The sequence below is a fragment of the Benincasa hispida genome, unplaced genomic scaffold (genome assembly GCF_009727055.1).
Source record: "Benincasa hispida cultivar B227 unplaced genomic scaffold, ASM972705v1 Contig645, whole genome shotgun sequence".
NCBI classification, from domain to species: domain Eukaryota; kingdom Viridiplantae; phylum Streptophyta; class Magnoliopsida; order Cucurbitales; family Cucurbitaceae; genus Benincasa; species Benincasa hispida.
The window spans coordinates 118,959-138,954 of record NW_024064994.1 but is presented as its reverse complement, the minus strand read 5'-3'; the positions used below and the strand labels follow the sequence as shown (position 1 = coordinate 138,954).

The 19,996-nt window shown below is 33.6% G+C and overlaps 1 protein-coding gene across 1 annotated transcript; it reads right to left on the bottom strand.

The window, feature by feature from the left end:
- Positions 1-8,065: 8,065 nt before the first annotated feature.
- Positions 8,066-9,042, bottom strand: LOC120069873 (CASP-like protein 4D1). Its single transcript, XM_039021688.1, has 3 exons — positions 8,714-9,042; positions 8,481-8,601; positions 8,066-8,399 (listed from the first exon to the last, which is right to left on the bottom strand). Exons 1-3 carry the CDS (start codon positions 8,860-8,862, stop codon positions 8,202-8,204), a joined length of 468 nt encoding a protein of 155 aa, XP_038877616.1. The 5' UTR covers positions 8,863-9,042; the 3' UTR covers positions 8,066-8,201.
- Between the last annotated feature and the right edge of the window lie 10,954 nt (positions 9,043-19,996).

Sequence of the window (19,996 nt, the reverse complement as noted above, 5' to 3'; positions counted from 1 at the left end):
CAATCAAAATCAATTTAAAAAAATAAATATAATATTTTGTGAATAAAAAATAAAAAATTATAATTAATTAATGATAAACTAATTATAATGATAAAAAAATAATCTCATAAAATATTGATCATAATGACAAATTCTCATTTAATCACCTTGTTTCAATATTTTATTTTATTTTTAAAATGTTCTTGTTTCTTAAGAATGATGTGAATGGTCAGCCTAAGTACATTAATATAAAAATTTTGATAAATGTTAATTAATTGAATGTTTCCCAGCTCCGCTTTCAGTTCGATATATGTAGAATAATGGACCTTATAATATATATATATTCCAGGATCTTAATTAATTAATTAATAAGATAACTTGAAAAAAAGAGGATGAGATCAGATAGTTAAATGGAATATTACTTGTGGGTTTGGTCTATATAATGGCAAGAAAATCCTTTTACGTCAAATTGAACTTAGTGATGTGGTATTGACAAACATTTCAATCCAAGAAGTTGGAGATTCAATTCTTTACTATCATAATTTTTGTACCAAGAAAAATCCTCCAATATTCATTAAAAAAAAAGAGAAAAAAAATATGAGAATCATTTGATAATGATAATGATAAAATTCAAGGAGATAGTCCCACTAATAATTATCTGATGTTGATTCAATAAACTTTAAATCTCTTAAGTTCTATTTGGTAACTATTTCGTTTATTTATTTTGGTTTTTGAAAATTAAATCTATTTTCTTATAATGATTTGCATTTCTTTAAGTAGAGGGGTTGAATTTCTACCCAAATTTTAAAAACAAAATCAAACTTTTTAAAAACTACTTTTTTTAATTTTAAAAATTTAGTTTGGTTTTTGAAAATATGAATAAAAAGTAGATAACAAAGCAAGAAATCTAGAGACCGTGGAGGTGTTTGTAGACTTAATTTTCAAAAACAAAAAATCAAAAATAAAAAATCAAATTGTTACCAAACGGACCTATATTCTCTTCATTTTTAACGGTGAAAATCTGTCAGTCATATTGTGACGACAAAATTTTGTTTTTTTTTGTTAATTAAAATCACTTTTAGTCCCTAAACTTTCATGGAAGTAACATTTTAGTCCCTAAACTTTGGTTTATAATAATTTAGTCCTTATACTTTTAATTATTTAACGATTTAGTCCCTAAACTATGCTTGTTACAATTTAGTCTTTGTACTTTAAAATTTGTAACGATTTAGTATATATTGTAAAAATTAATATTAGTTGGCAATTAATTATTAGTAATTAATTTATGAACATGTTTATGTTAAAAATAATCATATAATTAATATTTTGTAATATTATATAATTTATAAATACATATTTTGATTTTATAAAAATGAATTAATTTCATAACATGATAGACTATATTTCTAAATATTTTTATCTTTATGTAATATAATTTTACATGTTAAGATTTAAAATCCATAAAAATGATGTTTTTTCAGAATTTGCTCTATTTGAATGACAAAATTCGAAAACAATTCTCAGAAACAAAATTCGGATTGTCTACCAAACACATATTATTGAACTCAATAAATCTGAAAACATAAAACATAATTCGAATTAACAATCAAACATGACCTTAAAACTGCAACCAATTTTTCTAAGCAATAAATAATATTCTCAGTTATAGCAAATCATACCATCCAATACTTATACAAATCTACATAAACATAAGTTCAACTCCAGGAACTACATCTCTCCAAAAATATGGTATGAAAATACTATTTTACAAAGTCTTTTATATTTTTATTTAAAATATAAAATTTAAAAAAAAATGAAATACTCACTACAAGAAAAATGAGTTCTCCCGACGCCTAAAACGAGCGTCGGGAGTTTGGTCGTCGGGAGAAACAGTCTCTCCCGACGATGTAAGAAGGCGTCGGGAACTCCCGACAATTAAAAATGGGCGTCCCGATGCCAAACATTAGCCATCGGGAGTTCCCTAAAACTCCCGACGGCTATCCCGATGCCTATCGAACGGCGTCAGGAGATGGGATCTGGTTTATACCAGATCCCTTCTTCCCCATTTTTCCCCACTCTTCCTTCTCCTCTAAAACCTTAACCCACTGCCGCCCCATTTTTCCCCAACCCCGTCGCCGCCGCCCATTCCTCTCCCGAGTAGCTCTAAAGGTGCAATGGATGCATACATAAGACAAGGTAACCGCATGAACTTGGCTAACGTAAGATTATTTCTATCTCTAGTGAATACTTGCTTACAATGCTTAATGCGACCAACCACTTACCCTCCTGGACAGTTAGTTGTTGTTGACTCTACTCATGGACAAGCGTGCTACAACTTCTCACTAAGCAAATAAGGTTTTCTCACACATTCGCGCAGCACACACCTTCTGGTGGTTTATTACATGCTTCATATCACTAATCCACATGACTAAGTATGCGATACTCTAGCAATCTCACTAAGTGATGCAATGAAGTTATGGATGCTAAGTAAAGAAAAGTGGAGATGAAATCAAAGGAAACACAGAAATGCATTGAACACATAATGTATTAACTCCTTAATCACAAAATGTAATACAATACAATATAAGAAAAGAAGAGAAAATGAAATGACCAGCTGAAAGCAAAGACTTGCTTCCAGCGGATGTGCGTCAAGGCTGCCAGTGGTGCCATAGATAGGCGGTGGAGCTGACTCTCCCAAGATCTAGCTCCGGTTAAAGGCTCCGGTCGTCACTCGAAATGGAAGAAGGAGATGAAAAACTCTCAAGCTTCTTTTCATGCATTTGTCTGGATCGCAGGGATAAATCCTAAATTCGCCCTAAGGCGAACCTCAGGCAAAAATTCCTGGATGAGTTGAAATTCTGCTCATCGGCTTCTTTATATAGAGCTTGGATAACCGATAGCATTAATGGACTGCTCTGATTCTGACATTCGCGACGCGTTTAATCCTTTTTGAATCTCTGCTGTTAACGGCGTGGTAGGTGAAATATCAATATCATCTTTTTTATTTTCCCGAGAGATGCATTAATGCGTTCATTCCACCAACCTTGCGTTGATCCCTTTATCATGTGTTATCGTGTAGCCGCAATCATGCAGTGATCGCATTCTTAATACCGCAACTCTACACGATGACCGCAATCGCTTGACGAGCGCAACTCCCATGCGATGGACGCATGCGACTGATTACCGCAACACCCATGCGTTGATCGAACGCGTTCGCCTTTGCGATGGAGAGTTTCTCTGCATATGGTCGTCTATGCGGTGTTTAATGTGAATTAATCTATGAATTGAGTTGTTATTGTTGATTGTAGATGTTTGAATTTATGCAATTTTTTGTAGATTGTGGATTAATTTATAGCATATTATTAATCCGTTGTTATTGTGGATTGTGGATGTTTCAATTTATGCAACTTTTTGTGGATTATGGATTAATTTATAGCATGTTATTGTGGATTGTGGATGTTTCAATTTATGCAAAATTTTGGAGTATGAATGTTATTGTGGATTATTTTTAATAAGCATTTTTTTTTTTATATAAGACATGGATTGTGTATGTTTCAACTTACTTAATTTTGGACTTAGTTTAGGGAAAAAAACATCAATAATAGGGCAAAAAAAAAAAAAAGTCAAATCACGTATTATAAATTAGTTAAAATTTTAAATACTCCAAACAAACTTGGAATTTTTTAATCAAAGTTTGTGCTTAATAAATACTTTGTACTTTCTCCTCTAATCCAGGTTATTGTTTTGGATTACAAGTTGGTCAGAAAAGATTTATTTGTAAGGATGAATAAAGAATGGATTAAACTAAGGAATAAGTTATCAGTGGAGTATAAAGAAGGAGTATCCCAGTTTTTAGATATGTCAAAGTTTTATGTTAATTATTCCGGACGAATAAGATGTCCATGCAAGAATTGTATGGATTCAATTTGGAAAAAGATAGATATTGTGGAACGACATCTATTAACATATGGAATATCTCCCTCATATTGCGAATGAGTATATCATGGAGAGCCAGTAAACTTATCTAGAAGTCATACAAGTCATTCAATACAGAATGTTGAAGTAGATAGTATAGAGAGTAATGCTGTCGAAGAAAATGAGATGTTGAACCTTATAAACGATTTACAAGTTCCAATTGAAAATGAAAATGCAAATGAAAGAAGGATTGAGAATGAAATGTCCTTTAATGGTCAAGAAAAATATATCACGAACTTATTTGAGGATTTAATGACTGAAGCACGTAATGAATTATACCCTGGTTGTTCGCAATTTTCGTCCTTGAACTTTTTAGTGAAGTTGATGCATATCAAAGTTCTCAACAGTTGGAGTAAAAAATCATTTGATATATTGCTGGAATTGTCAATGACACCTCTATACCTACTTTCTTTTATAAAGCCAAGCGAAAATTGTATGATTTAGGCCTAGGTTATAAGTCTATTCAGGCGTGAAAATATGATTGTGTATTGTATTGGAAAGAGTTTGCAGATTTGCAACAATGCCCCATTTGTGAGTCTCGGTACAAAGTTAGGCAAGGGTAAAAAAATACCACATAAGGTAGCGTCATTTTCCATTGATAGCGAGATTAAAACAATTGTTTGCATCAAAAGAAGGCACTTCTAACATGAGATGACATAAAGATAAGCGAGTTGAAATAGAGGATATATTGCGACTTCCAGCTGATGCAGAAGGGTGGAAACATTTTGATCGTGAATTTCCTCATTTTGCTTTAGATTCCCGAAATATTCGTTTGGGATTAGCTTCAGATGGCTTCAATTTGTTTGGAAATATGAACACTTCTTATAGTATTGGCCTGTGGTGATAATTCCTTATAATTTGCTCCTTTGAAAATGCATGAAGGAAACAAACTTCTTTATGTCTTTGCTCATACCTAGTCCAAAATCTCTTGGAAAGGAAATTGATGTTTACTTGCAACCATTGATTGAAGAGTTGAAAGAGTGATGAACAATTGGTGTGTGAACTTATGATTCTGTTACTTGTGAGTTTTTTCAACTATATGCTACCTTATTATGGACGATTAATGACTTCCCTGCGTACAGTGACTTATCTGAGTGGAGTACAAAAAGTTATCAAGCATGTCCAATATGCAAAGAAGATAATTCGTCCTTCGGGATAAGAGGGAAAATATGATTTATGGGATATCGACATTATCTTCCAGAGAATCATAGACGGCGTCAAAGTAGACAACATGATGGAAAAGTTGAACGTAGACCTTCACCAGTCATAATGAATGGAGAAGAGATCTTACAATAAATAAATACGCTAAACTTTTTTGTGCTTAGTAAACATCCATTGAAGCAAGATAAAAAAAAAAAAAAAAAAGAATTCTAAACTGGACTAAGAAAAGTATTTTTTTCCAACTTCCATATTGGTCCAGACTATTGTGCGACATAAATTGGATGTAATACATATTGAAAAAAACATATGCGACAATTTGGTGGGCACATTGTTAAATATTGAAGGAAAGACAAAGAATATAACGAATGCTCGATTAGACTTACAGGATTTGAAGATAAGAAAGGACCTACACTTGATACAGGTCGATAACAGATTTGTAAAACCACACGCAACATACACATTAACAAATGGTGAACGGATTTCGTTTTGTAAGTATTTGAAATCAGTGAAATTTCCTGATGGATTCGTATCTAACATATCACGATGTATTGAAATGACAAAGATTTGAAAAAATATCGCGGCGTTTGAAAACACACGCACTGTCATGTGTTTGCTTTCAACAAACTACGTCCCTATTGGTATTTCGAGCAACCTACTGAAAGAACGTATCCACTGCTATTCGTTGAATTGTGTACATTCTTTCGTGACTTATTATTGCAAAGACAATTTGTGTAATTGATTTTGAACAGACTACAAGCAGACATCATAGTCATACTTTGTAAGTTGGAGAAAATATTCTCACCTGCCTTTTTTGATGTAATAGTACACCTTGCAGTTCATCTACCATATGAAACAAAGTGGTGAGTCCAGTTAGTTAGAGTTATGATGTATCCTATTGAAAGAAGTTTACGAATATTAAAACAATTTGTACGAAACAAAGCACGTCCCGAGGGGTCTATAGTGGAAGCATATGCAATGAATGAATCATGGAACTTCTGCTCGCGATATTTAAATGGGATTGAAACGAGATTTCAATAGAGATGAATGAAATGATGATAACATTCCCGATCACGATTGAGGACAAAGTTTTAGTTTTTATGTGTGTTGGTTCTTGTTTACTTGTTTTGTGTATTTTTATGTTCGGGAGGTTCATGTTTGTTCATGAGGGGTGGGTAGAGTTTATTACACCCGTCTTGTCCTTGAACTTGGAGTTCTTTGTGTTTATGAATGTTTACGAAGTTTCTAATGTGTTTTGGGGGGTGGGTTGAGATTGGGTTAAACATTTTGGGGACAAAGTTTTGAGTTTTATGTGTGTTGGTCCTTGTTTACTGTTTTGTGTGTTTTTATGTTCGGGAGGTTCCATGTTTTGTCGTGGGGTGGGGTAGAGTTTCATTACACCCTCTTATTCCTTGAACTTGAGTTTTGTATGTTTATGAATGTTTACGAAGTTCTAATGTGTTGTTGGGGGTGGTTGAGATTGGGTTAAACCATTTTGGGGAAAAGTTTGAGTTTTAGTGTGTTGGTCCTTGTTTACTCGTTTTTATGTGTTTTTGATGTTCGGGAGGTTCCATGTTGCTGGGGGTGGGTAGAGTTTCATTACACCCGTCTTGTCCTTGAACTTGGAGTTCTTGTGTTTTATGAATGTTTACGAAGTTCTAATGTGTTGTTGGGGGTGGGTTGAGATTGGGTTAAACCATTTTGGGGACAAAGTTTTGAAGTTTTATGTGTATAGGTTCTTGTTTACTCGTTTTGTATGTTTTTGATGTTCGGGAGGTTCCATGTTTGTCGTGGGGGTGAGTTTCATTACACCCGTCTTGTCCTTGAACTTGGAGTTCTTATGTGTTTATGAATGTTTACGAAGTTCTAATGTGTTGTTGGGGGTGGGTTGAGATTGGTTAAACCATTTTGGGGACAAAGTTTAAGTTTTATGTGTGTTGGTTCTCGTTTACTCGTTTTGTGTGTTTTTTATGTTCGGGAGGTTCCATGTTTGTCATGGGGGGTGGGTGGAGTTTCATTACACCCATATTAAAGTTTGAATGTGTTATGGATGTTTACCAATATGACATTTGAATGTTTTTGTTTTATTGTAGAATGCTGTTCGAAGATGAGCTGTGATAATTGTTGAAGATGTTGTGTTCCAGACGTGTTTTAGACGTTGTTTTAATTTTATTTCTTCTATGTATTTGTGATATGAATGTTTATGAACTTCTAATATCGACTTTGTTTGGATATTATAATTTTTTATTTATTTGTTATAATATGGACTTCATTTTCGTTGTTTAATTATGTGAATCTTTATTTGGTTTATTATGTTTTACAAGTTATTTAGATCAAATTTTAAAAAATTACAAACGATAAATTAAAAATATTCGATAGACAATTTTCAACTAATGAATGAACTCCCCACGCATATATTACTGCGTCGGGAGTTCTTGTAACTCCTAACGCATTAAATAAAACCATTGGGAGTTCCAGAACTCCGAAGCATGGAACAACCGTCGGGAGTTAGAACTCCCAACACCCTATATGTGCGTTGGGAGTTCCTCTCCCGACCAAACTCCCGACGACCCTTTATTCATCGGGAGCGGCTCTCCCGACGCGTTTTTCACACTTTTCCGATAAATTGTGACATCGGGAGAAGTCAAATTTCTTGTAGTGACTGTGTGAATGGGATCTAATTATATTACTTTGTTTTACAAAGTTGAATAAATAATCTTTCAAAGATACATCAGATTATTTACCCATCACACACACATATTCAATTACTTTTATTATTTTTTGTGAAGAAAAAAAAAAATATTAATCAACTTTCATATCAAACAACCCAATAAGATATGAGGTAAAAAAGAATTGAAACAAATTTTTACTAAAATCCACTAAGAAAAAATTCTCAACATTTTCAAACATGGGATCTAATACAGAGAGAGAAGAGAAAAAAAACAACAAATCATGGAAAGAATTCTCTTAGATATACATGCACAAAGTTGTGAGCCAAAACGTACATATAGCTCAACTGACATCCGGATGTATTAGTAACCACGAGATCTATGATTCAAACCTCCATACTCTCATTCTACTAAAACAAATTAAGATCTCTTGGAGAGTGCAAAGGAAGAGAGAATAGAGACAGCTGCAGAACAAAAGAAAGCAAACAAAAGAAGAGTTGATGCTGCATATGCCTTATCAAAAAATGATCCAAAGAAATCATCTGGGTCTATTTTTTTCAAATCCACTGAAAGCCCAAATCCAGCAGCTGTGCCTGTTCCTAGAAGGTATGACAAAAACTGCACCAAAAACCAATATATTTTTCATTTACTTTTGTACTTTTTTTTTATAGAGAATCGAATTATATATATCGAACGCACCTTGTCGCCAAAGAAATCGAATAATATAGTACTGTTGCCATTTTTAACGATGTTGAAGAGGGAGAACGCGATTTGCAAAAGGTTGAATACGATCCCGATGATAATAGTAGCAAGCATATACCTACAAAAGAAAGAAAAAAAATGTCAATCTAATCGTAACTCATATGGTCGAGACATTGCTCTCGTGACATCGAAAATTAAATGAATTTACAAGGGCATAGTTTTAGTTATACCTAAAAGCATGATAATAATTGAAATGGAGCTTAACTGACTGAACAGTTTGGGAAGTGGTGATAAGAATGAAAAAGGAGATGAAAAGAAAAACAAAAGTTAGTATTCTTAATATGAGAGAAGTCACTCTTGAACCACTTGAATTCTCCATTATCTCTCCTTTTATTACCTAAACAAAAACCAAATGTTCTTTATTTTTATTTTCCTTTCTAAAAATGTCTTAAAATTTAGCATGGAAAGATCTTGGCTTTTATAATAATCCTCAAATCAATATGGGGTTTACCAAGTCACAAATCCTACAATTTCTGGAAATTTATTATAAGAGAACAGTTGGATAATGGTACAGAACTATCATTGATGTGATAATGGTTGACTTTTACATTTTTTTTTTCATTTAGTAACATATTACCCATTGTTTATTTCTTAAAATGAAAGGGTGCATTTTATAGAGTATTACATATTTTGAAAAATATTTACGTACATCCTAAGCTACATTCGTTATTGTGTATTTTCCTTAATTGTCCAATTATAGTTTGTCAAATGTCAAAGTCTTCTTCATTTTTTATGCCCGAGTAGAGTTGATTATGCAAAGATATGGGTGCATCTTAATTTTTTTTTCAAAAGTATATTAATGGTTAAAAGGAATAGTAAGGACATATGAATATTTCAACTATGTCAACACATTTTAGCACCCTCATCACATCTCAAAACCATAGCAATATCAAGATATGATTATGGACGTGTTCAACCCTTTTTTTAGAAGAGAGGAGCTTTTTTTTAAAAAAAAAAAATCATAGATGAGCGATTTAAAAGATGATTTAGATGGAGATTGCGGTTTGATATTTCTCAATTTTTAGTTTTAACTCTTTTTTAAGATAAAAAAAATTTATAACTTTATTTGTAGTTTAACAAAAGATAGTGGGACAAAGGATTTGAGTCTCGTCTTAAAGAAATATTTATGATGTCTTAACAAGTTGAATTATATTTACGTTAGTTAAAATCGACAAAAAAAAAATCATTCTATTTAATATGTCCTTCGAATCTCGTTACATATATTCTTTCCCCTCTCTCAAGCAATTTTTCTCTTCTAACATGTTATTATTCTTTTTTCATGGTTATGAAACATCCCAAAATGATTCCATTTTTAAACATAAAAGTCAAAATGGTTTTTCCCCACTCTTCTTTTGATTTGTTATTTGACCAAAAAAACAGGGAAGCTTGTGAAGATAATATTAAAGTAGGCAGCCAAGTTGGGGTAACAAAATCAATTAAATATATATTTTTTAATATTTTATATATTCTTGGTCAAGTTTTGACCTAAAATGGTTGATGACTATTTTGTCCGAGTAAATTGAATGAAACAAATGGGCTACCAGTTCTCCATTTCCATTTAATAATATTCCTTTTTTTTTGGGGAATAATATTTCAACTCCTTTGTTTATTCCTTAACGCGGATTTAAATTTGTCCATATATTAAAGAAATTAAGAAATTAAGAAATTTCAATTTCTTTTTGTTTTTCTTTTTTAATAATAAAATGATGGTTTTGTTTATGAATTTAATGTATTTCAAAGTTATATCTGTTTACTTGTATCAAGTACGAGGTGTGATATTTTGAAAGTCCCTTTAATTTGAATTGTGTTTGAACTTATTCGAATGTAATATGATTAGAAGATTTTTTTTATTATAAGTTATCGTGTCGATGTTAAGATCCCACGTTCGAAAAATTAAGAGACCTCACAATCTTTAAAAGATATATAGATTATATTACTTTTTTTTTTATCGTCAATTAGTTTTACAATGAAACTCCATATATATATATTTGTTATCAAAGACAAGGAACCCTCCAACATATCTCCATAATTATATGACATTATCCACTTTGGGCATAATCTTCTTGACTTATTTTTTATTTCATCCAAAAGACCTCATGTCATTAGAGATAGTTGTTCTCAATTGTATACCATGAATCTTTCCCTTACTTTTGATCGCACTCCAACAATTATTACACCTTATAAAGCTCAATTGAATATTTACATGACAGTGCTAGTCGAAACAAAACTATAAAAACAACAAAAATCGAGTTCATAGGAATCAAATGTGTTAGTTTTTGAACATCATACTTATTTTCTCATCATTTGCTCGCCTATAATTGAACATTGTATTGTCATTGTTTTCATCTTTTGATGCAATCCCTCCACCCCACATATTGTAAAAGAATAAATGTTTGAATTCTTAGTTAGATTGAGTTTTGAAAACATAATAGAAAATAGATAATAAAACAAAGAAATCAATAGAAAAATATTTTTTCTAACTTTAATTTTCAAAAATCAAATGGTTATCAAGTAAAACTTAAGGTCCATTTGGTAATCATTTTGTTTTTTTTTTTTTTTTTTTTTTTTTGAAATTAAGCCAACAAACACTACTTCTATCTCAAAAATTATTCTTTTGTTATCTACTTTTCACCAATGATTTAAAAAACTAAGTCAAATTTTGATAATTAAAAAAAATAGCTTTGAAAAAGTTATTTTTGTTTTTGGAATTTAATGAAGAATCAACCCTTGTATTTAAGAAAGATGCAAATAATTGAAAGTAATGTGAATAAAATAGACTTAATTTTAAGAAATAAAAATTAAAAATAAAATGATTATCGAACGGGATTTAAATTATTTATTCTAAGACATGTTCTTTCTTTTTTTTTCGTTTAGCTACAATGTGGATAAATTTTTAATGGATGATTATGCGTGGAAAATGACTTGGCATTCTTATCAATATAATAGGTTGTCATAAGGGTTGTTCCAAGAAGCCATCTCATTAAAGCTGGACTTCTTAGTTTATAATGTGAATGTCAACTTTTTAAAATAATACCCAAATATAAATAGACAAAAATTGAAATAATAAGCTTTTTCAGTTCAACGAAATAATGAAACTATTAAAACCTTGAGAAAAAGAAAAAAGATGATGTATTATGGAAAATTTGGACTGATGACCTAATATTTCGGTGCATAATGTCAAATGACCCAATTTTATAAAAAACTGTCAATTGACCTTCTATTGACGTCATCATGGTATGAGATTACAAAAATGTTCATCTAGTCTATATGATACTCGTGAGCTCAAACGCAACGGTCGTCCCAGTCGCTCAAAATTCTCGTGTAGTGTCGTTCAATCTCGCTCTGCAAAACCATCGTCCATCTATTGCCGTAATCGAAGTTCTTGGGTAAGTGAATTTAATTTTTGTCTTACATGTAGTGTTGTGTCTACATTTTTGTCTTACATGTAGTGTTGCATCTTACATGAAACCACGGAGGGTTATAACACAGGATTCAGAACAACTCAAACTCTAGAAATGGATAAGATTTCTTAGGTCCATTCCCAACTTTGACTCTACATTTCGGTAATATAGTTGGGGCCGACCTCTGACGTCTGAAAATGGAGGGTTACACTTACAGAATTATTAAAGTGTTAGTAATTTCTGACCAAAAGCCGTAGCTAAATGACTATCGGAATATGAGTTATTCTGGAGATAATATTTAGTAAAAAAATATCTTGTTGTAGTATCGTTGCAAAAGAATAAATCTTGGGTGTATTATTATTTTGTTAAAACTTGATTGGATTTAAAAAAAAATACACTTACAGAATTTGTTTATAATTTCAGAATGACGAGTTCACTAGTACAATTTTTGGCGTCTGATAAACTGATAGGGGATAATTATGCAACCTGAAAATCAAATTTGAATACTATACTGGTGATAGACGATTTACAGTTCGTCTTAACAGAAGATTGTCCTCCCGTTTCGAGCTCCAATACAAACCGAACTGTTCAGGATGCGTATGATAGATGGATCGGGGCAAGTGATAAAGTCTGTGCTTATATCCTGGCCAACATATCTGATGTTTTGGCAAAGAAACATGAAGATATAGATATTGCCAAAGAGATTATGGAATCTCTACAAGGGATGTTCGAGCAACTGTCCTTCTCCCTAAGGCATGATGCTATAAAGTACGTTTACAACTGCCGCATAAAATAGGGGGCCTTTGTTTGGGAACATGTTCTGGACATGATGGTCCACTTTAATGTGGCGGAAGTAAACGACGTTGTTGTTGACGAGAGAAGTTAAGTCGATTTTATTCTAGAATCTTTTCCGAAGAGTTTTCTGCAATTCTGCACGAATGCACTCATGAATAAAATTGAATACAGTTTGACTACTTTGCTAAAAGAGCTATAGGCTTAACAGACTATGTTAAGAACTAAAGGTCTGGATCAGAAGTAAACGTTACTACTGTTGAGAAGAGAGGAACGTCCTCCAAAAAGCCTGATGTTGCTTCCTTTTCACAGACTAAGAGTTTCTTGCTAAGAAGAGCAAAGGGAAAGGGAAGAAGAAACCCGCTGGAAAGAAAGGCAAGAAAATGCTGCAGACAAAGGAAAGGTGTTTTCCACTGCAACGAAGAAGGACACTGGAAGAGAAACTGCCCTCAGTACCTTGTTGAGAAGAGAGCAGAGAAAGCAAAACAAGAAAATTAGTTTCTAAGGACCGCTTGCTCAGCTTAACCAGTGGGAGATGTTGATTTCTGATGATAATCTTACTTGCTGTTGTTATCTTGTAAAAAACAAAATGTATATATTTTTGTTGTAAATGAAATGTTCATTTTCAAAATTATGTTTATTCTATCTCATAGCAACTTCTGTTAAGAATCAAACTAGTTAAAAGTCATTTGCAAATATTCAGATATTTAAAACGGCTAGAAATCGATTACATCAAAGTATAGAAAGTTTAAAGATTTCTAGATCTATTTAATAAAAAGTTATTGAATTAACATTGTTAACAAGAATTGTTAAGACAGGTCAGATGCGTATTACTCACAGAGTTGAGAGTACTTCAATGAAGTGGGAGGAAAGTATGACTTCCTAGTCATTATTGAGACTAAGATGCATTCCCCATATATTTTAATAAGAAGTCTATTGTACAATAACATGTTTACAATGATTCTCTCAGCTAAAGTGTTTGAGAATCACCTACTAAGACTAGGAATACCAGGTGAATAACTGATGCATTATTTTATTATGTGGAATTATGGATGAATTGCGATGATGAAAATACATTGAGCACTTAAGTTTTCTCAGCGGAATCTAAGTGTAAACCCCACCGAGTTTCCTGGTAAGTGTAGGGTCGAACTCAGGGACTTGGGAAAATAGGTTGCGGTGGTAATTTTTAGGAAAACTTTGTCGTAACAAAATAAATCAATAGTTGTTGAGGTTGTTGTTTCCGGTAATGAAAAATAAACAAATGCGACGGATTTGAGAAAAGTCTGATTGTGTGATAGATGCACTAAGTATGCGGATGAACGAGTTGAGAAGGCCTTTAGCTAGCATTACTTGGGAATGCACCAAACTATGCGATAATGCTACAACCATGCACAACAAGTCATTTTCTAATGCAAATGCGATGCTCCTAATTCTGTGACGCATGTGTTGAATGCAAAAGTATCCATAGAGCTTATTCCTAAGTCTCTACTCTTTTCCTATGCGATGATGCAAAATGCATAAAGGCAAGGTGACCGCACACAATCATATCCTATTTCTAGGATGCATGTAATGCGTTAATAGCAAACATTGCTTATTCCTAAGCTCCTATCCCTTGATTATGCGTTCTAATCTGACTTTCCCGAGCCTAGATTCTAATCTGACCTTCCCAAGCCTAGATTCTATCCTTAGACTACCCTCCCGAGTATCTTAATGGACGAATGAAGCATAAGTAATACAAGATAATCACATGAAATGAAGATCCCCAATTATGCTAGCTAAGTGCTTCTCAACCCATTTAACAGATTTAGCTACTCATGTGTAAATAACAGAGAGTGAACAGATATAGAGAAGTGAATTCCATTTCGAGAAATGAGTTTGAGTACAAAATAACAATGGAAGATAAAGGTAGAGAGCCTGGTAGCAATTCCTTACTGACCGAGGCTTTTACACTGTCAATCTCTATTCGGTTCAAAAGATATTCCTGCTTCTGTAGGAGTCGGCCCTCTCTCTGTTCTTGCAGCTTCCGGCGCTCTCCCAAGCTTACCGGAACGATCTGTCAACATAACCTTCTTCTTTCGTGTCTGCCTTAAAATAAAAGAAAATCTAAGAACAAGGTTAAACTATGAACAAAACTTGTGAACTCGGAACTTTCGAATTGGTGAACCCCTTTTTTGAAGGATGCCTTCGGTATTTATAGAACTTCTAGGATGAAAGGTGGCTTCTCTCTTATGATTGCACAGATGGGATAGCTTTAATTCCTGACTGATGCGCCGAATGTTTGTCACCGAAAAGCTGAATGTACTTGTTATCGTTAGCGGCTGTCAACTTAATTCGGATTCGACCGTTATCAGCTTTTTGTCCCATCGTGATTAATTATGCTTTTCACCCAGATGCGCCCACCAAGTTGCGCCGGCTCTAAGCGGAAATCCTTCTTAAGTGGATGTTTGTGAACACAATCACCGCAAAGCCTTGCAGTAATGCTGCGCTCGACCAATAATTTTTTATGATCACTCTTTTCGCCTTGCGTCAATGCATATTATGCATAAAAACACAAAAATCAACTGTTTCTATGCGATGAACGCATGCGACCGCAATATTATGAATTTGATGCTTTTTGGACGCAATTTAACATATTTTATCAACGCAAGCCAGTATTGTTTAAGAACTTAGCACTATGATAACGTGTATTTCTGCTCGTTATCAATAACCTATGGCAAGTGGGAGAAATATCGGGTATGGGATACCGGATGGTAAACCATGGTATGAGATGCCCTAGTTTATTGTATTTATCTATAAAAACATAGAAACTCAGTACTATATATTCGTATATATAAATTACCACTAGAGTTTTATCCTTAGATTTGCATAGGTGAGGGTTGGCACAACAGCGCCGGCTCAATAAACCTCCATTTCAGAGGTAAGACCGGGTAGATAACTGAGGACATCAGGTGCAAGATGGAACTCACTCCTACCCGCTTTTAGGGATAGTAGAGAGGTTGTTCCCTTAAGTGCTGAATCTGAGTCTTGAACAAGGGGCCCCACCCTATCATTCGTCTGAGAGGAACTCGGTTTGTTGATTGGATCACAGATCAATTGTTCATTAGAGGATTAGTGGGACTTAAGGAACAAGAGGTGATCTCGGGGGTAAAACAGGAATTTGACCTAGTCGTTATTACGAATAACCTGTGAAGGGTTAACTTACTAATCATGATTATATCGAGTGGACATAATATATCTACAGTGAGGGGAGTTCAACTATGGGTTTTAGTGGAGTGACCCATTAGTTAGCAAATGGGGGTTAATTCGGTGTAAGGAGTTTAGCCAATTAATCTCGGATCGTTGGAGCCAATGATCTGTAGGTCCGCAAGGTCCCCCTACTAGCTCCTAAATGGATTAGCTTTAAAGTAGCGTGATAAGTTAATTTGTAACGTTCAAATTAGAATTATAGGAATTAGTAATTATATGAGATATAATTACAAGTTTAATTTTAAGAATTAAATGGAATAGGAGAATTAATATTTAAATATGATTTAAATATATGAAGGTGAATTTGTGTAAAATTAATTTAATATTTGATATTAAATTAATTATAATTAATTAAATTGTTTAAATAATCATTTATTAATTTTATTAGAAAAATTAATTTATGAAATTAATTTTTCAAAATTAATAATATTTTCAATTTTAGAAATCAAATTGATTTTTGAAATCATTTTGGTAAAAATTGAAAAGTTTGAACACAAAATGGAATGTTGATTTTTTCCAATAACACCTGCAACTTACTCACACAAAACTCACCTAAGTTTGGCTTCAAAAATCCCAAGCATGAGCTGCATTTCATGCAGCCATCTTCTTTGCATGATAGCCTGGAATATATTAAGTAGATTGGAGTGGAATTGAGGCATGCATCTATAGAATTTTGCTGAAAAATTCGGGTTGAAGAAGTTGTTCTTCAAGTGGATTGTAACAGTGAGTTCTTCTCCAAATTCCCTTCATTCAAGCTTATTTTGAGTTCCACAACTCAATCCAAAGTTCTGAGAGAATAGTGGGGAAGATCTTGAGGTGGTCTACAGTAAGATTTCAAGAAGTTTGTAGTTGAGAATCAAGATTTCAAGAAGTTCTACAAAAGGTATGGCTTGAAACCCTCTTGTTATTGATGAGCATGCTTTAGTTACTGCCAAAATCAAAGAATTAGAGTGTTTATTAATCCTTGTTGCTTCCACTTATTGCTTATATACTCCAATACTTACTGGGTTGGATCCTTAATGCAGACAAAATTCAAAGAGGGTCTTATCATGTTCGATGTTGAGAAGAAGTTTTGAGACACCCCAATTGATAGACGAGCTGTAAGATAAGTACACTCCAATTCTGAGAGTTCAGAGAGCTCTAGTAGTTTAGAGAGTGGCAATAGTTCAAATGATAGTTCTGAAGGTGAGGACGGTGATGAGCAGGATAATTCAGAAAGTTGAGTAAGGGACGACGAATTTGATGAGAACATGAACATCCACCAGTTTGCTTACACCCCAGGTACAACCTGACACTATACATCTTGATTCATCTGTATAGCCTGAGGAGTATGAGGTTCCACCTTCTGAGAAATACTGATTCACAGGTATGATTATTATGTGATTCGAAAATATCTTTCTTCATATTTGTTATTCGACATGTCTGAAGGCTTCTTTTTGTTTGAAGACTTTGTTCCTGAAGATGATCCTTTCAGAAAATTTTTCTATGAAACAACATTTCTTTCACTTTCTTTTAATTTCATCATTGATTGGTAAGTCTGAAGCACGTTCAATAGAGTAGTCAGGTTGTAATTGAAGAAACTCTTAAATAAGAGAACCTTTGAGTGGAAGCAGATAGTTCCAAACCCATTGTGAAAGAACAACACATTTACAATCAAACATGAATAGTTATGCATCATCGAGTAAATTACAACATACTTTTAAGTTAAAAACACAGGGAGTCGAGTGACATACTTTTGAAAAACTCTTCTTCGAGTATTCCCTCGATCAACACCAGTCAAGTGTCCAAGCAAACTCGATCAAGTGCACAAACGCAACGAACAACCAAGGAAAATCACAAACTGTCAGAGCCTCGAACACAATCGAGTTAGACTCGATCCTCGACCCTCGAACAGTAACTCGACACTACCAAGAGGCTACCTTGGTATTCTCAGTGTGAGAACCTAGGAGCTGTGAGCTCTGTGTGGATTTGGTAGAGGGAAGGAGGAACTAAACGATCGAGTAAGTGAGAGAATGAGAAATGTCTATCATATAAAGTTGGATACTCGATCGTATAGAAAACGAGGAGCTATCGTCTAGTAACAAGGAGCTTGATCGTTTACTCTCTCAAAGGCTATCGTATGGCTATTTCTTTACCCGATCGTTATGTCTTACATTCTGAAAAAATGAAAACAATTTTCATTTTTATCCTTCAGTTGTTAAAACTTATAATAACTTCCCACTTGATCGGTTAATAATAGAGAAAAATAACCAACCACAATTATCTCATAATTGTTTTGTTATAAATAAATATCATAATTAATTTATCATATTATATTTATAATCTATAGTTTTAATATCACATCATATGTGATATTTAAACCATAATTCTTTTCTCCTTAATTGCATTTAATATAAATCATATTTATATTAATTCCTCCAATAGGAATTAATGTATCTAAACATCAAATCAATTATTTCACATATAATTGAATCAATTTAATTATATCATATATAATAAAATTCCCTCTTTTTAATTTGAACACTTCAAATTAACCCAAAAACTGATTCTCAACATGAATCCATCGAACTACCAAAGGGACCTTATGGACCTGTAGCTTGAAGCTCCAACGGTACGTGAATAATGGACTAAACTCTTTATCACGATATCCACCATCCTTTAACTGTCGAGCACTCCACTAAAGACCGACAGCTGCACTCTTCGCATTACAGATATATTTCTGTGTCCATCGGATAGAACCAATCAATAGGACGATGACCCTTGCTCGTAAGTACAGTTGGCTTAATTTACCGTTTTGCCCCTATAGTTACATCTAACTCCTTAAGTATCACTGATTCCTCTAATGAACAATACATCATAGTCCCACTATGAGTGAAAATTTCTTGGGCCATGAGAAGGTGTGGCACCACATTGTTCAAGCCCCAGAATCAACTCTTAAGGGAACATTTTATCTACTTACCCCTGCTTCGGGGAAGGAGTGAATTCTCTCTTGTGTAGCTGAGTTCCCAGCTCTCCAATTAGATGAATCCCCAAAGTGATAGGTTTAAGTCGGCGATCTGGCCACTCACACCCATGCAAATCAAAGGACCGCCCTCATAGGCAGGAGTCCTCAACTCACTCAGGATTAAGGTCATGTTACCTATGGTCATCCTAGTGAAATGAAAGTCTCTGTCATGAACGACGCTATATAACAAGACTAAATATTTCATGGTTCGGTCTTATACAAACTTCTTTGTATATGATACCCACACCCGCATGTCTCCACATGAATGACCAGGATCTGATCATTTGTAACACTTTGATACGACCACTTTAGTGTCACCAGGATAAGGTGTTCCTCCTTTATCCATATACTACAAACCATTTAGGTTATCACTTAAGGCACGATCCACTTGTATGTCTCCACATACATGCTTAAGTTACAACGATAACCAGGGATCTTACTTTATTGGTTTGTGGTTAATGCAACTAAAATATCTCAAATTTCATAGACTGGAGTGAATAAAATATCTCATATTATAAATCATAAAATGTTTGTTCATACAGGTGTTTACAAACTACAGAACCCTACGAGATTTAGGGCATCAATCACAACAATCTCCCGCTTGTTCTAAAGCTACTGGGGTGTACAAGATAATCAAATTACATGTACACAAAATAATAAACTAGGGCACTAAGGCCCAGTACAGAATCTCTCACTTGCCCTAGTCCAGCTGCGGTCGGTCTAGTAGACCCATGCTCTGCAGGTGACCCTAAAAAACTGTAGCTGATAACTTGTAGAAATACAAGTTATTTATACTGTTTTATTTAGATATTGCGACTAAAAGAAAAAAAAGTTGTGTCGATAGTATAGAAATTGGCTAAGAAATGCGAGAATTATAAATTTTCGTCAATACACCCACTAACACCATTGCGATGGTAGAATAGATGTTTTCATTTCTGTTTTGCAGGAAATTAGTCACCGCATGCGTTAATGACTCAAAGATAAAAGAAACAACTTATCTACGTCGCATT

Coding starts and splice junctions, on each gene's coding strand:
- LOC120069873 (XM_039021688.1), bottom strand. CDS start 8,862: ATGGAGAATTCAAGTGGTTCAAGAGTGACTTCTCTCATATTAAGAATA. Junction 8,602..8,713: donor AATTATTATCATGCTTTTAG/GTATAACTAAAA, acceptor TTTCTTTTGTAG/GTATATGCTTGCTACTATTA. Junction 8,400..8,480: donor TCGATTTCTTTGGCGACAAG/GTGCGTTCGATA, acceptor TTTTTGGTGCAG/TTTTTGTCATACCTTCTAGG.